The following is a 22,004-nucleotide window of genomic DNA, read 5'->3' as shown; positions in this document are numbered from 1 at the left end:
AACCAAAAATGCCATTAGCAAGTGTGTACATTACCATGTAAGTATAAGAATCATTAGGTCCCCAGAAAGACTTCTGTTAGATATTTAGTTATCAACTTTCCTGTGATACTATTTCCTGAGGAGCAGCCATCATTAACTTGCATTCAAGATGCTTACAACTAAGAGATCCTTTTGCTTGTTTAAGTGGTTTATCTTTCAGACAAAGAGACTTGTTTTTATTCTCAGTTATATTTCCAAGTATAATTTATTTGTCCTAAATAACAAACACCGTCAGGATTTCCACTTTATTCTAATGACTGCTGGTTTAATTCTGCAATGCAGATCATCTTCAAGTCTCTGTTGAAACAGAGAAAAGTCAATAACAATAAAAAGTTATAAAAAGTGTGATATTGCAAACACTAAGCTCAAGGTTGTAAAAATGACAACAAAATATTATGAACCCACACATACCTTATGCTTTGAAGTGCAGTTCATGCACATTGATGTAAAAATAACATAAAATACAAGGATGTGGAAGGGAAAAATTTTATAGTCACCTGCCATGTGCATATGTCACAGATGAATGCATGAAGACAGTGTAAAAGAGATTCCTGTACCATAAAATAATGTAAAATAATTAATAAAAATTAATAATTAATAGACACAGTAATGTAATACATTTCAACATGTACAATGTGTTATACAATAAAAGATAAAAAATAAATGTAATAAACAACCTTGTACATTTGTATTTCAGCTCAGACTCGTAGATGATCTGCAGCATAGATTGAAACCAGTAGTCAATAATAAAAATTTGTGATTCAGATCATGTTTGTCTATTTACTGTAGTAAAAGATTTCACCATTCATCTACATCTACATCATAGTGTGCAAGCCAACTTATGTTCCTGAGACATGGTGCCTATCACGAAACATGTCCTAAAGTTATCATACTTGTGACATTTCAGGGGCAGTCGAATTCCGAGCAGCACCATATCTTCAGCATTGGCCTCGGCTGCTGTCAGGCCATCTCCGTTGTCTGCCCCAGCTCCTGTTGCCCCACCTGTTAGCCGGCCAGTACCATCTGCTGCTCCACTGAGCCCGAGCTCCCCACAGCCTGGTACCCTTGGCCCAATGCCTTTCCATGTGAGTACAGCTCAGTTGCTGGTGCAGGAAGACCAGGGACAACTTTGTACAAAAATTGTCAGCAAAACATGCATTAAATGCTCAAATAATCAGTGTTAGAAGATGAAAATAGTAAACATTTGAATAAGTTTGAAGTTGTTTTGATAGTATGAATAGTACTGCACAGTGAATTTTCATTTTTAAAAGCTGACAAATTCTCTGTCTTGAACTGATGGTGAAATGATCACGTCGAAGCTGTTTTGAATTTGTGGTAAACTGCAAAGAATCAGTGGCATCTAAAAGTAGTTATTAGAATTTGTATTTCTGTTTTATTTATTTATCTTGCAGCAATATAAGTCTGTGGTGTGGTTTGAAATCTCTCACAATGCGTTATATTTCCTTGTTATATAAAGCATTTTTCCCTATTCACATGTTTCTCATGGAAGACGAACACATTTTAACTCAACTTCTCAGTTCTATCAGTTTATTGGTACTTCTGAATTCTTGTAGCCATTGAGATTTTCACAAGATTCAAATTTAGCTTTGTTTCCTGTGTGCTGGTTGCTGTTATTTTTGTACTGGCACTCTAGGTATATCGTTTTATTGTATACAATTCTATATCATTTTATTTTGTACAATTATCTTTCTGTTATTTTTACATATATATGAGTAATTTTCCACTGACAAACTGTTTTTCTTTTGTTGATTTGCAATGGGTGACACTAGTTTTCATTGTTGTCTCAGTGTTGTGGAAACAACTGAAGAGCTACTCAACAGGTCGTGGTGAAAACTGCTGGTTAGTTATCCTTTCTTTGTGAAGCTACTGGCAGATCAGTCAGAACAAGTTTCCTACCTAACATCTTGCACTAGAAGACCAAATAATTATTCATATTAGTTGAAAGTATCATAAAAATAATTTTTACCTCACACCAGTGTAATCTTATCATTCTATTAATCTTCTTTCTTTTTATCTTTGTTGAAATATTCTGCAGCTGCTGAACTACAGCTATGAACAAAATCATACATTCTATTTGTAATCTTTCTTGCTAAAGCTCCAACTTCTACTGCAGGCAATTGATATGAGGTAAATCTGTACATTCTTCCACTCTCTGCTGTGAACTAGGAAACCTTGTTTAATATTAACTGAGCTTATTTATGTCAAACTTTCAAGAAAGATCTTCCTTCCAAGTTTAAGTAGTTGTATGCCATCATTTTCTGCAATTTTGTTTGTCGCCTTACAGTCTTTGTTATAATTGCCCATGTTTTGATATAATACTGTGCCACAGTGGCTGTACTGTTTTCTTTTGTGTCTGCTCTGTAATATGTTTAAGAGAATCTGAATTTGCATTTAAATTCGCACTCTCAAACACCTACTCAATTATAGCCTAGCCTAGCACATATTTATAGTCACAGATGCTGCAATAGATACCCTGTTTTAAATCTTTTGTTATATTTGAACGATTGAATTTTACTATTTTACAGTATTTTAGTTTGCTTTTAAAATTAAAAAACTTGTACCAGTTTAAAAACTTTTACACACAAGAAACCACACTGTATTTAGCTGACTTACAAATTCGTATTGAAAACTTACGTAAAATTTTAAGATGTCTAATTCTGAATGAAATCAGTATCTCTTAAATAATTCACAAAGGGATGATTTGCTACAGGATTTCTTTCACACTTAAAACTCAAATATAAAATATTCTTAGTGTCACTGGAACTAGCTGAAAATCATTTTCATGATGAATTCAAACATAGCACATTTTTTAAAACTTTGTATATTTTATTAATTCTGTGCAGCACAAACTTATGATGCTGAGTATTATTACATTGCATAGAGGACAGAGATTTATGTATATAATATTTAGTATTTCATGTTATCTTTTTGTAGCTATTCAACACCCACATATGCTAAGAAGCTGCTGTAGTAGTAAGTGAATAGCTTAAATATTAGACGGAGAGAATGAAGAAATGTGTACTTTCATTTTATAGTATGATGCAGTGTACCTCATCTGGGCTCAGTAAAAAAACATTTTGCTAGTAGATATTTCATATAAAAAGCTGAAAAAATTGTCTGCCCCTTATTGAGCCAGCTTTGAGGAAACATGGTATAGTTTTTGCTAGGAATCATGTAAAAATTTGGTGGCCATTGTGAAGATGTATTTATTTCTATATGGTCACTCATTTCACTGAATCAGGTACCCATTAACAGTCCATGTGTTTGATCTGAAATAGGAGAGAGCTGTGTATTAATTTGCTGTTTCTTTACTTCCTTAATAGCACAGTAAACTTTCTTGTTATTTTGCGCGCAACAGCTTACTACACAGTAACCAGTTCATTGCTTAAAGGAGTCTAAAATGACTTGTTCTTTGCTACAACTAAGATACGACAAATAGATGTTTAACATGTCTTTGACCTCTAATAGTTCACCCAAATCTGGTTTTTGCAGGAATTGTAGTTGTAATCCAGGGTATAGTGTGTGTGTATGTGTTTTATAATTAATTCCTTCAAACATAATTTGTGTTGCTGTTTGGATTATTTACTTATCTTTTGTTCTTTTTTTGTAGTGCTGTGTGTTTGTAACTGTTTGAAACTGTACTAACTCATAGAATTCATACTTTTGTACATTTGCATTGTTAATTTTTTTAAAATAATAGTAGCTGACTCCATGCTTCTTTCATTTAAGCTTTCATTGAGTAGTGTTTTATGCTGTGATGCTAAAATTTTTGCAGCAAGTGGATCAGCATAGTGTAGCTGACGATAAAAAAGTTTTGGAGAATAACCTGAAGAATGTGACAGAGGCATTTCCAGCTCTCAGTATCGATGCCACTGATGACAAAGGAATCCAACGTCCTACAGATAGTATGAAGGTATCCCAGTTTCTAGGGATCACTGAATCTTATTCCATGCTTCCTCTGCAAGCTGGTGTTGGGAATGGCAGCTTTTCTTGCTCTTTCACATTAATTCAGGAAAATTGTTTATTGGCACCAGTGGTTTTTACTAGTTATGATGCTGTGAAGAGATCATGGATAATTGTTGTTATTTATTTTTCATACATAAACCAACACTTTGGATTTTTTGCCAGGTGTACCAGTTATATTATAAATAATTGTGATTTTTCTTTCATATCATTAATCCAGTTTCGTTTTGAGAGTAGGCAACTTTAAATGAGAATAAGGCTCTCGCTCTCTCGCGCTCTCTCTCTCTCTCTCTCTGTTCCCCCATTCTCCTCCTTACATCCATATGTCTCCAAGTTCAGAGTAATAAATGACTGTATTCACTTGGAGACACGTACATATACTGAGAATGCAGTAATAAAAATGCCCAGAAAATTAGCTGCAATTTTTGATTACTCGTATCTGATTTATGTGCTCCTCTTAATGTAACATAAGAGAAGAATGATAAAGATTGTTGACTTTCTGTCACAACTATGAGAATATGAAAGAGATTATGTAGAAAACCAGTTTGCACAACCAGTGGACACATCAAACACTGAGGGGTTCCTTTACTTTTTTGTACTGTAATTCTTTCTCAGCCGCGTGGCAGTTTGGGTGCACATCCTGTACTAATAAAGAAGTCTGAGTGCCTCTAAGAGCCCTGTCTTATCTTTAGAGAGAGAAGTAATTTCTCCTATTACTAAAACAGTAATGAATATTTTAGGGTCATCACTTTCTATATTTCACCAAATGAGAATTAGACTGCAAATTGAGTTACTGTTTGATGAGCTATTGGTCACTGGTGCCTTTACATTTTCCTGTGATTAAAAGCTTAATGGTACTGGTTGTAACTTTAAATGCTGCTTCTTCTGTATATAATTCTACAGTCAATTGCAGATTACACTGCAACACCAGGATCTTATTATTTGCAGGCTCCAAGACATGGTACTTCGCACGTCACTCCTCCGTCTCCTGTGCAGGTACACTACCCCTCATTATATTAAAATTTTGGAATCTCAGTTTTACTACACACTTCCTTAGGTCCTGTAATTCCCCAGCACACATAATTCCCCAACACACATAGGATTTATAACATAAAGAAGTATGCAATTGTTAATTTTGTACAGAATAAGAATTTTAATTTTGTATTGATTCTTGTTGACTGTTTAGATGTTATGACTTTAACAGTAATCAAAATTTCGCGATGGAAACAATAAACAACGATAAGGAAAGGCAATAATTCCTCCATAACTGAGCGATGCATGGCACATAAACGCACGAAAAACTCAAAGGCCAGTTAGATGTAGACATAATTAAAATTTTTTGAAAAAGTGTTCTAATAATATGATAATTTATTTAGTAAGCACAGTCATGGTTGCATATAGCTTGTTACATTTTATTTGTGAATGACTGGTTATGATCTGTTACAAAGATCATCATCAGATCTACATTCCTGGGTGATAATAGAAATCACTTGCATGGGGCAGGCCTGACCGTGCTGGCATTTGAGCAGCGTTCTCAACACCAGCACTGATGGGCCTGCTCAATGCCAGTGATTCCTACTATTATCAAGGAATGTAGATCGCTTTATGATCTCTGTAGTGGATCAAAACCAGTCATCCACAAATAAAAAATAACAAGCTATACGAGCTCTTGCTGTGTTTACTAAGTAAATTATAGATGCAGTTATTTGCATGTTCTGTATATCATATTTGTGACAACACACTATGATGTGTAATGTGTTGGTAGGTTTCCAAATAAGATACCTGATGTGTGTGAAAACATGGCTGCATAATGACCTTTTCCATCACTGAATTCTTAAATCTGTAAGAAATCCTACATACAGATATTAGGTACTGGCTTTTGAGCCATTACTTTGGAAGTATGATATCACACTAGCGAAAGATCTGTAACTGAAAAGCTTGTAAGGTTTGAGCTGATATGTGTGTCCATGCACCACATAATAATCAACTTTATAAGTGAGTGGTTGCCTTTTCTAATCTTTGTTTATTGTAACTGTAATCATTAATATAACAAACAAATGGACCAGGGAACAAACTGGAGTGGAAGACATAATTATAACTGCAATGAAAAAATAATGGAAGTGGGTGTGATGTGTTTTGAGGCGCATGGGTAGCAGATAGACCAGGGACATTCTTCACTGGATTTGAAGAGATGTGAGACAGACAGTGACTTAGTGAAAGGTGTTCAATGGCATTACAAACAATGTCGGAACAATGTGGATGCATGTAGCTGAAGACCATAATTAATAGAAAAATCTAGAGAAGGCATTTATCTAGCAGTGGGTGTAAAATGGCTATTAGAGTGGATGAGCCTTAGTATAATGTGTGGTATAAAAGCAGTCATGTCCAGTTGTTTCCAGCATTATTGTATTTTATATTCCATGTATTTCTGTATACTGGGTCAAAAACTCATTATATTATGGTTCAGTGGTGAGCTTTTGACTTGGACTGTGTAACTATATGGTATATAGCCAAATAACACAACTTTACTGAAGCAGGACATGATTATTTATATTAATGCAACAATGGAAGTTTAATCTTCCTTTCTTTCAAAGTAGTAATGATGAAAAGTGAATAAACAGACATCTTCAAAATTCATGAAACTAAGGCAGTAATTAATGCAGTTTATTATAGTATAGTATTGGTAAAAAGTGCTACAGGAAATTTCATTAGTGTTTTGCATCTTGTACATTGAAAAACACTGTACAATAGGCACCTATGCTAGAATCAGAAAACCTGCTACAAGTGGATAACAGTTTTGTAAAAAGCATTTATGCTGCTGTTTCTTCCTTTCTTTCTTTCTCTCTCTCTCTCTTTCTCTTTCTCACTCTGTCTTTCTGCTTTGCTTTATAGTTTCATATCATAATTTCCTCAACTTACTTTCATAATTACTTTTGATATTAAGTTGATTAGCTTATGGAGTGTACTGGAAATGGCTAAAATAAAATCATAACCAAAAAGATGAAACTGCAATTGCACTGATTGTGAGATATAAATAAATACCTTGATTTAAGTTTGTAGCCTCTGCAACACAGAGGGAAAGAGGATATTTAGAAAAGGTCCCATTGAACTGAGAAGCTAGAAGGAAAACCAACATAATTCAATTTCTATCAAGAGATGAGGAATGAAAATGTAATAAGAGCCTGCATTGTGGTAGACTGTGACATCCAGAAACTACAGCTCATTATCTGCTTACACAAACTAAAAATTAAAAAAAATGAAACCAGGAAAGTATAATGATAGATTAGAACCATGTATTTGTTACTGAGTTCTCACACCTATTAAGCTTGTAGATAGATACACAATGCAGATCGTATATTTAATACTTAACCTCCACCTATTACTTCCAGGAATTCATTGCTCTAAAAAACACCTTCAATGAGATATAGAAGGAGTATGTTTTTCCAGTAAATGATTCCAGCTCTATTCCTGGGAATTAAATACTGAGTGTACTGTGTTGTTGCTGTACTATAGGTACTATGCAGTGAGATCCTGTTTATCATTTCTTTACAAACACTTAATAGTCATACATTTTGACATGTTTTTTACTCGCGATTTAGTCAATATCATCCCAATCTAGAATGATGAACAGTTGGCAGGTAAAATAGAAACTAAGTCATTTTCAGGTGCACATTTTTGTTAATGGAGGTGGTGGTGACAGATGATGTTTTGTGGAAGAGGTACTTGAATAGCTAGACACATTAAATGTGGAGAGATATTATTGTGTCATGATAATTTACAGCAAGGACCATACAGAAAGTGGATTTCTATATGCAGTATTACTTAGCCTCAGAAGAACAATATTACTTTGTGAATTATGTCTAAGTAAGAAACAAACTGCAGATAACTGAATACAGATTTATTTACTTTGATTGACCCCTTTGGTCTTTTCAAATATGTTGATGAAATGACATAACAGCTATAGGGTTTGACGACATTGTGATTAATGCTTAATAACTTTCTGAGAGCCATTATGGAGAGGGTTAGTTCCATAATAAGAGATTAGTTTCAAGGAGATACATCACAGATGGAAGCTTATTGCTTATGTTTAGCCAGGAGAAAGGTACATTATCATGATTTTAGCTGAGACTGCAGTTTATACATGGACAGTATTGCACTATGAGAATGATCTTTGCTTTTCCAGCATTCTCTCATAAGCTAAGCAGAAGTTCATCTGTTGATGAGATTAACTTTTTTGTATACCACAGTTCCTTTTTATGCTTATCAACTCATCCAAACAGAAAGATTATTCTTATTTTTTCTGTGCAAAACTTTCTGGTCACTGACTTACATTCTCTCTTTTTTAATCAGCATTTCATGTCTAACCTTATTTGCTTTTAATGTTGTTTTTTTTGTAACAAAAGCTATAGGAAATTAAACTTCTTTGTTAGTGATAGACAGTGTGTTGCTCATCTTAATGATATATCATGAAACCTGTTGTAATTTACAGGTGTGAATCAACTAGTTGCATATAAAATTTCAAAATTTACTTTTGTTTAGGTAAATATTTGCAAATTTTCTGTACACTAAACATGAAAAGCTTTATAGGTATAGTATTGCTATGACACTGAGTGGGGTTCATGTTATATACAAGATGTTTAAAAAAAGTGTCAGATATTTTGATAGGTTGTAGTATGGACTGAAACAAGGAAAAATGTCCAGTACAGGTTGTCTTCAAAGTGCATACTATCATACTAGGAGCATTTCTTCATCTTCAACACTGTGAAACAAACATTTTCTGCTGCAAGCTTTTTGATTTCCATGTTTTTAGAAGTAGTATGGTCTACAGCAAGAAAGAAATATATAGAGAGGGATACTTTAAAAGTTTATTTGTGCTAATACATTTGTCCAGCATCATGAAGATCACCATCCCTCCCACACTCACAAACAGCTTGCTTTCTAATGAACTTGTACAGCCACTATGGGTATTGAACAATATTGTATGAGACTCATCCATAAATTAAGTTACCTATGGTTATTTTTACAGTAAATGTACTGGAAATATAGCTCATACACAACAGAGCTATGATGTAATAGCCATATTATAGCAGGACAAGACCCAATTGTTATTGATAGTGATGCACCAATGGCTGACAGTGGTAGCCCTTATTCTCTCTCCCACCAATTGCAAGGTTCAGTCTGTGATAAAGTTTCTTAATGCATGAAACATTGTGCAGATCAAAATTCATTGACAGCTGAGTCAAGTGTAAAGTTCAAATGTCATGAGCAAACAAATGGCGATCACTGGTATAGGCAGTTTTCTGAAGATTGTCAAGGTGTTCATATTGAACAGGGCCATGGGTGTCTGTCCCTCATCAGTAATGGCCTTGTGGAGCTGGGGTAACAGCACTTTATGGAGAATCATGGCTTCTGATTTTGCTCCAAGCAGTTTCTCTCCTTTCTTGCACCTCAACAAATTTCTGTCATCCAGTCAGCATTGTTACAGTGATGAAGAGCTGAAAATACCTGTCATACATTGATTCCATTCCCAGGCAGCAGACTTCTATGACACAAGAATAAAAAAGCTGAGCCTGTGGTGTGAGAAGTGTCTCAGTTCTGGAGCTGATTACACCAAAAATGTCTCTGTCCCATTTAAGCAGCTAAATGTGGTGAAAATACATTTAAAATATGTTCCATTTTACTTAAAAAAGGGATCAGTAATCATTATGTGGCAGAAAGTGTGGCCATAATTGTAGAATTTAAGCGAATGCATTGAATCTTACCCAGTGCTCCTTGATCACTACCATACACTTACTAAATAAGTTAGCTTGTATTATGAAACATGATGTATGTTTCCAGGCAGAAGTGTTTGTGATCAGGTCCTAGTCTGTGAAAAAAGTTTTTTATGCATAATACAGTAACAATATTTGGCAAACATAACATATGTCAGAGGTGTTGAAAATATGCTGCAGTTGAAATTTCAAGTACATATTCAAAGTAATTAATCCACAAAAGAGGAGGGAATACAGTTGTATGACAGTCTTATGTTGAAACTTACATTTTACAGTGTCCATATATAACATCCAGGAATTAAAAAAGTGAATGACATTGGGGAAAAGGCTAGTTTAATACATATATGCATCATTACTTTCCTAAATGCACAGATAGGTTATTACAAATGATTCTTATATTACTCACATTTCAGTATGTACTAAGTATGAATTTTAAGGTGGGATAGTTTCTTTGTGTAGAACTGCTATGAAAATATTATTAAGTTTTAGACCTGTTATACTATAATATGAGTTTCAAGAAACAAAATAGGGTTTAAGTGCATGCAGTGTAACTTGGCATTTCATGTGAGGGATGCTGGGAGTGGAGAAATAGGCAGAATCCTCCCAGCATCACATGCAAAAAATGTCAAGTTACATTATACACACAGTAGCCTTCTATTTCTTTTAGTCTTGATCACATTATCTAACTAAGGGGATGCATGGTCTAAATGACTTCTTTAATAATGTTTAACATTTTGTTTTGATATAGGCCCCAAGCTCTCTGGCAGGTCCAAAGCCGTTTGGCAGTGTTTCTTCATCAACCACTGCTCGACCTGCACCTGGTAAGTCCAAACTGCAGCCAATACCTTTGCCAGTTCATTTTATCCATTGTTTGACCCATCCACTGCACTGTTCAAACCATATTCCATGCATCCCATACTCAGAGCTCTCAACCAACACCTATTTAATTTAAATGATATCATATCAATATTTTTGATTATCTTATACAAGGCTAAAATTATTTCAAAAGATACATAACAAATAAATTTTTGACTACCAGGTTACTCAACACTGAGGCCCATTAGCAACATTAAAGGTAATAGAAAACCATTGCTTGGATGATGTGTAATTTCACAAAAAATTGAATTTTTGAGTTCCTGGATTAATAAAAATTAATATGCTTAAATATCTACATTCTTGAGCATGTAGTTTCTTTTTTATTCATTTCAGATAATCTTTAACTTCTGAGAGCTGCTTAAACCCCTGCAGATTTTTAAAATATTCTTAAATCGTTGTCATTTAGTTTTGCTAAAGTTTAATTTACAATGTCATTCCCAAAACTGAGAAAATATCCTCTTGTGCAGAAAAAGGTCAAACCATTGAATTTGATGAAATTCAGAACATTTTGATCTTAAGTACCTGCATAAATTTTAAAAATTGAAAAACTTAATTATTCCCTCATTTCTTGGGATTGCGTCCATGATATTATCAACAGTTACTCCTGTTCCAATATTTTGGCTGACAACCTTTCAGTCATTCTTAAGGTGAATCACTTGTAAGATTTTTAAAGCTCTTTACACTGTGGAGGAAATGAGCATATGTCTGCCATGTAATGCACTTTAAAAATCTTGCAAGTGATTCATCTGGAGAAAATATCAGTACAAGAGTTAATAATACCATGGATGCACTCCTGAAAAATGATGCACTACATGATCTGTTGGGAGAACTTCAAAAAACACTGTTATTATTGTTCAACAAATGAAAACCATGACACAGACATATAATAAACTCTAGTCATATAAATACCTCAAGGCAGGGAGTGCTTTTTTGCAGCCCTGAAGTGTTTTGCCTATTGAAAGTCTGTATCTGTATTCTACTCATGTAATATAGGATGGAAAAATTATAACTATAAGTTGCAGTAATAACTGGAAAAGTTTACTTGTTGTGGACTATGGAAAATATTTAAATTTTCATATCTATTAAATAAAGTGGGATAATGCTGTTGTCCAGAATTGACAAATTTAACTCAGGGGATGTTCACAAATTACTATAGAACCACACACGTACAACTTGTTCATGTCACTCTGTGAAGCATGATTTATTTTCCACGTAAAATAATCTGATAAAATCAAACTACAGTTGCTCTGTTGACAGAGGTCTTCTTCTTTTGCAGCTTATAAGCCTTTCAATCCTACACCTAGACCATTTCCTGTATCTCAGAGCTAAATAATTGACTCAGGTCAATACTTTTCCATCTTTCCCTAAAGCAGCTCTCAAAAGTTAATAGCTTATATTCAGTATTAATACCTGCTTCATTAATTATGCTAATCATTTGGAAGCAGCTGATAGCAGTTGGCATTATCTGGCAATTGCATAATGATTGTGATGTAACATGTGCTTTTGCTAAATGATAAGATTTTTTAAAATTACATAATTATGTATTAATTCCAGGACAATATTTTTTTTTTACATGCAGCATTGCTTTGCAAATTTTTTTCTGTTTTCTCTTTTCATGAGAAAACTGTAATAATTACAAGAACTTAATTTACTATTGTGGCTTCCATTAATTATTGATGATAAAGAATATAACGCATTGCTCTTACAAGATAAGTATGAACAAATATTTTTTCATTACACATCATTTTTTTAAACTGTTTAGTCAGACAGTGTTTTTTGACTGATACAAACAGGTATTCTTCTTGGAAATTCATGATTTGCAAATAATTATCTGAACCTGCTTAAATAACCGTTTCTTTCACCTAATAAGTCTGATTTACTTTATTTTTATAGTGCTTGTCCTGAGTTTATATGTAACATATCTTTTTTGTGCAGCAAATCCTTTTTTTCTGATTCATTATTTTATTTTTTTTTCTTTCCCTTCTTAACTGTTACTAATCATCACAACAAATCTCTTCTGATAACACTCTGTGACAATTTTTATCTCACCTTTGTGTGGTATTGGTTTGTAACTTTATGTGTTTTTATGCATGCTGTGTGTGTCACTAACCATTTTTACGACATGCAAATGCCATAGACAATAGTAAATTTTCTTGGCCCCCTAAACAAGGGGATCAGTATACCTCATCAGTCCCTACGGCTACTCCATTGTACATACCTCCTCCACATTTGCAAAACACTCCTAGACCTGATAAACCAGATAGCAAGAGCACATTACCACAATTGTCCCAGAACAACATACCAGAAACAATTGCACAAGCTCCTGCTGTGAATGTCACCTATCCTGAGGGTACTTCAGCTGTTGCAAGTGAACAGCATTCTGGAGCTTTCCCACAACCTTACAGTGAGTTTTTGCAAACACAGTGGAATGCAGTTTCCTCTGAAGATGCCCTTAATCAGGAAACTCAGTCACCTTCTTATGAACAATACGAAACAACTTCACAAGCTCCTGCCGTGAATGTCACCTGTCCTGAGGACATATCAGCTGTTGAAAGTGAGCAACAGTCTGAAACAACCACAGCTTTCCCTCAATCTTATAGTGACTTTTTGCAAACTCAATGGAATGCAGTTTCTGTAGATTCCGTTGAGCAGGAAACCCAGTTGCCTGTGTACGAACAACATGAGTCACAAGTTGAATGTGACACTGTATCAGAGCAGAAAGATGAAAAATATAGTACTCCACAAGAGAAGATGGAGAGTGCCCCACAAGATAAAGTGGAGAGTGCTCCATCAGATACGTTGGAGAGTGCTCCACAAAATAAAGAATCAACATTTGAATATAGTTCTGATTCCGGTCAGAATATTTCACAGGAAGTGAGTCAAGAACAGCAAAGGATAGAGCATTCTGACAGCACAAAATATACCCAACAAAAAGAAAGTATTTCTGAGGTTAATAACATAGGCAGCACAGAGTCTCCACAACTGGTATTAGAGGCAACTGAGCAACGATCAGAAGAGTCTTCAGCTGCACTTACAAAGACCATTAGGACAGTAAAGGTTTCAGAGGAATTTTCACATGAAAGAAAGGAAATAGAAATCGTAAAGGCAACCAGTGGTGGGATAGTCGCTGAAACTGTGAAGACTGGTGCCACCGAGACAAACATAAAGCATGAGTCTCAGCAGAAAAGCACTGAACTATCACAGCAAGGGGTCCAGAATTTGTCTGGGATTATTTCTCCCAGAGAAACAACTCAGAGCACACTAAAATCTAAACAGATATCTGAATATACTGAATCAGATAACTATACTATAAAATGTGAAATGCAGAACAGTGGTGAAGGGCACCAAGATCATGTTAAGGGTAAAGAACAAACTTTAAATAATATTACAAATCAAGTAGACAGTCAAGAAAGAATCAGTTGCCAAGAATTGCAAGAAATGAAAGATTATTTTGCTTCTGATGCTGGCCAGATGTCAAAATGGGCTACTACAGCTAGTGCTTCAGCTTGTCAAGAACAGTTAGCAGAACGTCCTAGGTCACCTCCACCACCCCCACGTAGTTCACCCATAGATCCGCAATTGAAGTCACTACCACATTCAAAAAAGAGAATTTCTATGCTTGAGGCACTCACAATAGCCCCAGAAAAACCATATTCACAATTGTCAGTTGAGACAACGGGAAACATATCAAGCAATGCATTACCAGGACTAGCTAACATGCTTCTGAATGTCGAACAGAGCAATAGCAAGATGGTGAAACCTCAGCACCCTAAGGCTCAGGTGAAGAGGCAACAGCAAGAAACCCAGAAAAAAATTGAATATACTGCTCCAACTCAACAGCAACATACACAAACGTCCCAAGAAAAAGAAAAAAGATTTTCAGCCAGAACAGGGCTTTGCCCTGCTTCAGTAGTACCACAGTACCAACAGGATCTAGAACGGTTTCAAATACAACGAGCCCTTTCCCCTGCTCCACACTACAGGGTCCCTGGATCAAGGAGCCCAAGTCCAGCACCTGTCACTGATCCTGAAGCAGTCAGACATGCTTACAGATTTGGTGCACCACTCGAGCCCAGAGGAATACACAAGAGTGCTAAGGATTTAGAAACTGTTTCAGCATTAACTGTACAACAGGCACCAGAGCACAAGCAAGTTCCCCAGCAAAATATTCAGCAAGCAGTTCATACAACAGCAGCACAGTCATCACACTTCGAAAGAAATAAGCAAATAAAGCATACATCTTTGACACAGCACCCACCTAAACAAACTTCTCAAGAAAAAGCAAAAAAACAACCAGTGAGAGCATCATCAGGGCTTCGTGGGGCTTCAACATTACCATATTACCAGCGAGATTTAGAACGGTATGAAGTGCAACGTGCACTTTCCCCTGCTCCTCACTTTAGGGTCCCTGGCTCGAGGAGTCCAAGCCCAGCACCTGCGATTGATCCAGAATCATTCAAACACGCATATAGATTTGGTGGTGAAGTTGAGCCCCGAGGAATGCACAGGAGTCATGCAGAGACTGAAACAATTACAGCAACAACCACACAACAGATGTCAACAGAAAAGCAAATTTCTCAGCACACTACCCATATTAAAACATCACAGTTATTACAAACAGATAAAAAATTACCTCAGTTAGCTCAAAAAAATATTCCCAAATTGCCACAAAACCAGGATAAAAAAACATTTAATGAAAAACAGCTGATCCAAAACCGGAAACAAGTTTCCTTCAGCCCTCACATTAAGGTGGCTACTCCATTCCAGCAGGCTGGATTTCAGACTCAGACAAGTTTGCCTTTCCCTCATATTCCCCTCCCAGGTGATCAGGCCACCGTGTGTCCACCCCAGAATGTTCCCGTTCCAAATAGTCCTCTGTCACCAGAGCCCCATTTTCAGCCTCCCAGTGCATTAATCACAAATATCCCACCCATCTCCGCTCCACCACTCCAAGATCCAAAGAAGCCAAGCTGTACAGCAGCGCCGCCTGCAGGTGTTGGTGGTGGTGTTGGTGGTGGAAAGGCATCAGGAACTGTGGCTGGCTCCACGACTCCCCGTCGTGGTCGTGGCATCCTCAACCAGCCTGGTGGTCGCATCCCACTTTGCGGCAGCTGTAATTCGCAAATCAGGTATTGCCAAAAATACAAATGTGAACAACCAACTGAATAGCTCCCATTTTTTGAGTGAAAAAATAACCTAATGGCATGGTGCACTTAGTTAACATTGATGACAGTAGCAAACTGTAAGATGTAAGCTGCATGTGACTGAAGTAATGACATGATGAACACGAGTTACAGTTTGAAGGGTAATCAAGCGGCTGTCCTATTATGAGATCATGTTATTGTGTTACTGATAGTCTGTGTTCCTTAAGGTTAACTTAGTATAGTTCATGTTCTTGTGAGTGCTCTATTAATGTGTCAAATAAAGTATTTATACTAAAATGCAACATTTTGATGATCTCAGTACAATTCCTGTGACTTGATGCATCACGCATTAATATGAAACAATCATGTCACACGACTTATCGCTGACTGTCAAATTCCATCATGCAGCCATTATACAACTTCAGTGAACGCACATCTCAGCCAACTGCTGATGATTGGCAACATGCCTACAAATGCACTGGTGAACTCTGTAGGAGACAAACCTCCACCCTTCTGACAAGAAAATGCTGTTCTGTGGTTTACGCAATTTGAAAGCCAGTTCATGTAGGTGCCCTAAATGCTGACTAAACCAGGTATATTTACATTGTCAGTGTTCTCATTGAGTTGGACTTTTACTACCATCTGAAGGACATATCTGTGTAACAGCCATCATCTGCTTCCCTCTCTGACATGAAGTTTTTCTGAAGGTTGACACTGCGACTGAAACTGGCACCCCCCTTCTTCACGGATGGAATGCTCGTTTCAGAGTGCCTCACCATACCATTATTCAGATCAATCACTGTTTGACTGTGTATGAAGTACATCTAGACTACAGCTTTTCACCCAGCAGCAAACAGTTTTTTTGAGCATTTATGCTGCCAATTAAAAGTGTCTGTAAGGTGCCACAAATCAGTGTTGGACAGAAATTCTCTCGATTGAACTACTGGGCCTCTGACTACCATCAAGGAAGATCTTGATGCTACAGTAGCAGAACTGTTCAATGGCCAACCAGCCAAGTTACCCTGTGCATTCTTCAGTAATACACTGAGGTGACAAAAGTCAGGGGATGGCAATATGCACATATACAGATGGCGGTAGTATCACGTACACGGCATGTAAAAGGGCAGTGCACTGGCTGAGCTGTCATTGGCAGAGCTGTCATTTGTACTCAGGTGATTCATGTGAAAAGGATTCTGACGTGAATTGACAGACTTTGAACATGGTATGGTATTTACAGCTAGACACTTGGGACATTCCATTTCAGGTATCATTAGGACATTCAATATTCCGAGCCTCACAGTGTCAACAGTGTATGCTGAGAATATCAGATTTCAGGCATTACCTCTCACCACAGACAACACAGTGGCTGATGGCCTCCATTTAATGACTGAGAGTGATGGTGTTTGGTACAGTTGTCAATGCTAACAGACAAGTAACAATGCATGAAATAACCACAGAAATCATTGTGGGATGCAGCAGAAGACTGACGCGAGTGCCTTTGCTAACAGCTCAACTCTGCTGCAGCATAATGGTGTGGGCTGTGTTTATATGGAATGGACTGGGTCATCTGGTCCAACTGAACTGATTATTGATTGAAAGTGGATTTGTTCAGCTGCTTGGTGACTATCTGCAGCCATTCATGAACTTCATGTTCCCAAATGATGGAATTTTTATGGATGACACAACTGTTTGGTTTGAAGAACATATCTTGACAATTCGAGCAAATGATCACCTGACATGAATCCCATTCAACATATGTGGGACATAATCAAGAGGTCAGTTTGTGCACAAAATCCTACACCAGCAGCACTTTTGCAATTATGGATGGTTGTAGAGGTAGCAACTTGACTTGACTCAACAAGCTGTTGAGAAGCAGAAAAAAATGTTCAGAAAGGAATACTTTAAAAGTTTGTTTGTACAAATACATTTGTCTAGCCTCATGAAGGAGATCACCCCCCCCCCCCCCCAACCCCTCACACACACACACACACATACACACACACACACACACACACACACACACACACACACACACACACACACAAACAAACAAAACACTTGGCTTTCTAATGAAGTCAAGTTGCTGCACTGCACTGGCAAAAGGAGGTCAGACACAATATTAGGTAGTATCCCATGACTTCTGTCACCTCAGTGTATGGCAAATAACCTTATTTAGACATCATACTTCTTTCAATAATATCTTCACACATTCATCAAGTTTGGCCAGTTACACTGAGAGCATCATACTCACCATCATTTCACTTCTGCTTTCGACATGTGACCAGGTCTTCATCAGACATGATGATGCTATGCAAAAGCCCCTGCTGCCTCTGTGTGATGCACGGTAAACAGTTCTTAGTTGAAAAGACAAAATATTTAAGATCGATGCCAATCGAATCCCAACTACGATTTCCAGTGATTGCATTAAACTGGCTTTCTGCATCACCGATTCTGGCACCTGTGAAACAGACAAGGTGCAGTGAATGCTAGAGATGATGACTGATCATTCTATGACAGACTTGGCCACCATTTCAACCTCCCACAGTTGTCACTCAGTCTGTTTGTCATATCCATTTTAATAGAAACTATCATTAGAACTTGAGGGGGGGATGAAGAATGAGGAAACCACTGTCTTATAGTGAGCTGCAAGTCATTATATTCCTTTGGATCCTGTTTATTCTTAGCTGTTATTAAGCTGTTTATTGTCTGTGTTTCTCAGTTACCTCAGCTTTGTTCAGGTTTTTGTGAGTATCCTATTAGTGTTGTGGCAGATGAGTATTATACCAAAATAGACCATGTTTGTGATGAATGTAAAGTTAAGAAAAACGTGAAGCTCTGCATTCTGTCCCTAGATAGGCCAATCAGGCCCAACCAACTACCATGTCATCTTCTGCCAGTGGCATCATTAGATGCAGCATGGAGGAGCATGTGGCCAGCACACTGCTCTCCTAGTCATTGGAACCTCTACTAACCAGTTGAGTAGCACCTCAGCTGACCTCAGGAGGCTGAATGCACCCCCGGCAGTATGGGGTAATGAACCAGAGTCACCCACATAGTAGCCAGGTGCAATGACCACTCAGCTACTGACATAAAAAAGTGTCCTGAAATCCATGAAAACATTTTGATAAAAAACAAGACACAGTTGTTTACATTTCTCATTGTGATTTGTTTATTGTATGACACTGCCTGCAGTTCTACACACAGTTCTGTTTGCAGTACACACTGTCCCCATACATAAGATCAAAACAATCAGGTCTGCATTTTGGATATTTTTAACTCAGATCATTGGGTTATTTCTGTTTTATGTTGGCATTTTATATCCCCTGAACATAAATAATTTTATGTAATTGCTTGCTTCCTGGTTTTGCATGCTTCCAAATTGTTTCTGCTTTCTATACCTCCTGGGCTTGTTATATGTGTTTGCTGCTTTTGCTTTTATCATGGAGTATCCTTCATTTTACTAATTTAACTAACACATTTCCCCTGTTTTCCATCTGCTAGTGTGTTAGTAGATCCTTAACCATTGAAACCATTACCAAATTCAGGATTATAAGACTTAGTGGTTTGTTTTCTTTATTCATTGAATTATTTTCAATTTTTGGACTATTCATTTCCTTGTACTGTTGTGTTACTAATAAATATTAACAACTAATAAAATGTGACTAGTTATAACTGAAATTTGTGTGTTGTTTCCTAACATATGTATTAATACATAATTTTTCTGGCAGAAGCAATAATGCAGTTGCCCAAGGATACAGTTGAGAAAGAAGAATATATATGTGAATCATGCGGTAAACTGATAAAAAGGTAAATTTGCCTTGGAACATCAATGGGACTGGTGGCAGTTTTAGTTGAAATTCATATAATTTGGCACATATATCCTAAGACAGTTAGAATAAATTATTCTTGTATTGTGTTACACAATTAGTAAGCAGTATACATAAGGAAATCAGTATTGTGATTTTGTGTATTTCGAGCGTGTGACAAAGTACAGTGAAGACTATTATGGCACAGTTTTAGTTTGAAACCCATAACAATTTTGGAAAGAATTTGTGTATCCTTTTAACAATTTAAGTGGTGCTTTCTCATTCTGCAGCTGACATACCTGCATCCAGAAAATCTCAATTTAGATCCTTAGAAATTTCATTAACACATTTCACAGTTTCAAAATGACTTCCAAGAGGTCTAAAGTAGGCATTAGATAATTCCATAGAGTACTGTAGGCTGAAATATTTCAGTCATTATCCTTTAGAAAACTGGTTAGTCGACAACACATCTGAGATGTGAAATTGATCTGAATGTACACATTAGAAAACTGTTGTAAGAAGTGACTTTATCCTATTAAGTTTCTATCTGATTTGATTATTTCATTTTTGTGCACAATATTTTTATGATCAATCTACTCATCTTCTTTAGGTACCTCATGCAGACAGACATTTGATATGTGCTTGCTACCTGGACCTTAGTTAGGCTGTTTCATATTGGTGATACTGAATTCAGCCCTCAGAACACACTACACTCTTTGATAAGCATTTTTCTGTCTTTCTCTCAACACAAGCTCTTTCTGTGTGAATGGGTGTTGTTGTCATTCCCCGCTCGTCATCCTCAGAGTTTTCTACCACTCGTTGAAATAATGAGCTTACCAAAACACTCTGAGTCACTCAAAAAGTTCCTTTTTTTATCTATGAATGACTCTCTACTCCTGATAATCTGCTGTGCTGTATCTGTGAAGATTGTGTCATTCCAATCACAAATTCAGCTATATTACTGATCTAAATGTATTTACTGTGTTAGAATTTTCTTCATACTTGAAAACTCAAAATCCTGTCCGTTTTTTGTTGCTACTACTCTTACAATTTGAAGTGTTCAGAAAGCTCATTTCACGTAATTTTATTTATGGTAATTTAAGTCTTTGTTATTTACAGTTTCCTGTAGTTTAAATACAACCTAATCAGTATAATGATTAATTTTTTTCTTATCTAACATGTAAAGTTTTCTTATCTGAAGAAGATGTATATATTGCAGGTAATTATAGATAATTTTTTGAATGATTCACTAATGTAATTCAAAGTGTATTCACAAGACATGAGCATGCACATGTAAAATTGAACAAACACATCTTGAGAGAATACAGATATAGAAAGTGGTTATCTCTCTATTTTTGGACCAAAATGAAGTACTCTTTATACAGTTTGTTCATGGACTGAAAGAAAAAGCATTCACAGATGAAAACTTCTGTCAACAACAAATGCTAGGAAGAAATCTCAACATACTTTATTTTACGTTCAATTTGGCAGTGAATGAACATACAATGTACAGTTTAAGACATACTGGATATGAATACAGATTATTCAACCCCGTGCACGGGAGATGCTTGTTTGAGAGGACTGTGAAATCTGATTGCTCCAATACATAATTTTTTGAGCCTATAATACCTGTGCCAACAAAGATTATATTTTCAACAAATGAACATAATAGAGCTGGCAGGGTTGTAAGGACATAACAAAGCAAGTTCTGCAAAGACAGGAGGCCTGACAACTAATGCTGTCATCTCATAGGCAACCATACTGCTGGTCACATCCTGTACAGTGCCTATAATGTGTTGAGGAGACGTTTTCAGTTACTAACAGGTTTCACACAAAAATGATTCTTTAGAGTTACCTTAATTCTTATAATTAAAATGCAATTGAAAATTTTTAAATACAGTTGCATAAATGTAGTTAATTTTGTGTTTGTAAAGATTATTATACCACAAAGGAGCTATTAAACCAGACTGAAAATTGTGGAAGTGTGAACTAGGATAGGATGTGAAAAGATTCACAATAAATACATATGTTTCAGTTCTGAAATGAAATGCAGACTCAATGGTCTGTGTGGTGTAGTAGCAGAGAGCTAGTGAGGATTGAGCTTAGGCATTGATCACTCAGAGAATTACTTAACAGGTGATGGCATGCCTTGATTATGTCAAAGTGCCTTGTGCAGGAAAATTTATAGACTTTGTACAAGATCAAATGAGCAAATTGCATGAGGTAATTTTTTGTTAGCATATCAGTAGCATTGCCACCTTTACTAGGAACAACTAATAATTGATTTTTATGTGGAATCAGTACACTAGAAATGAACAAGAAAGCTGGTAATCTGCCAATTGTGCACAACAGAGTGCCTGATTGAATCATGGACATTTAATCAT

The 22,004-nt window shown here is 36.3% G+C and overlaps 1 protein-coding gene across 5 annotated transcripts in view; it reads left to right on the top strand.

Annotated features, from left to right (window-relative positions):
- Positions 1–22,004, top strand: part of LOC124544627 (PDZ and LIM domain protein Zasp-like) — a 287,293-nt gene that overhangs the window by 227,506 nt on the left and 37,783 nt on the right. For 2 of the 5 annotated variants that reach the window (XM_047123230.1, XM_047123232.1), the window contains exons 8-12: positions 947–1,124; positions 3,836–3,973; positions 4,972–5,019; positions 10,543–10,615; positions 12,808–15,799. In XM_047123230.1, coding sequence (XP_046979186.1) covers positions 947–1,124; positions 3,836–3,973; positions 4,972–5,019; positions 10,543–10,615; positions 12,808–15,799 — 3,429 coding nt within the window. The remainder of the gene's footprint in view (positions 1–946; positions 1,125–3,835; positions 3,974–4,971; positions 5,020–10,542; positions 10,616–12,807; positions 15,800–22,004) is intronic. The other 3 variants (XM_047123233.1, XM_047123231.1, XM_047123234.1) reach the window with 3 other exon arrangements.

Source organism: Schistocerca americana, chromosome 8, assembly GCF_021461395.2.
Source record: "Schistocerca americana isolate TAMUIC-IGC-003095 chromosome 8, iqSchAmer2.1, whole genome shotgun sequence".
NCBI classification, from domain to species: domain Eukaryota; kingdom Metazoa; phylum Arthropoda; class Insecta; order Orthoptera; family Acrididae; genus Schistocerca; species Schistocerca americana.
This window is presented reverse-complemented; position numbering and strand designations above follow the sequence as displayed.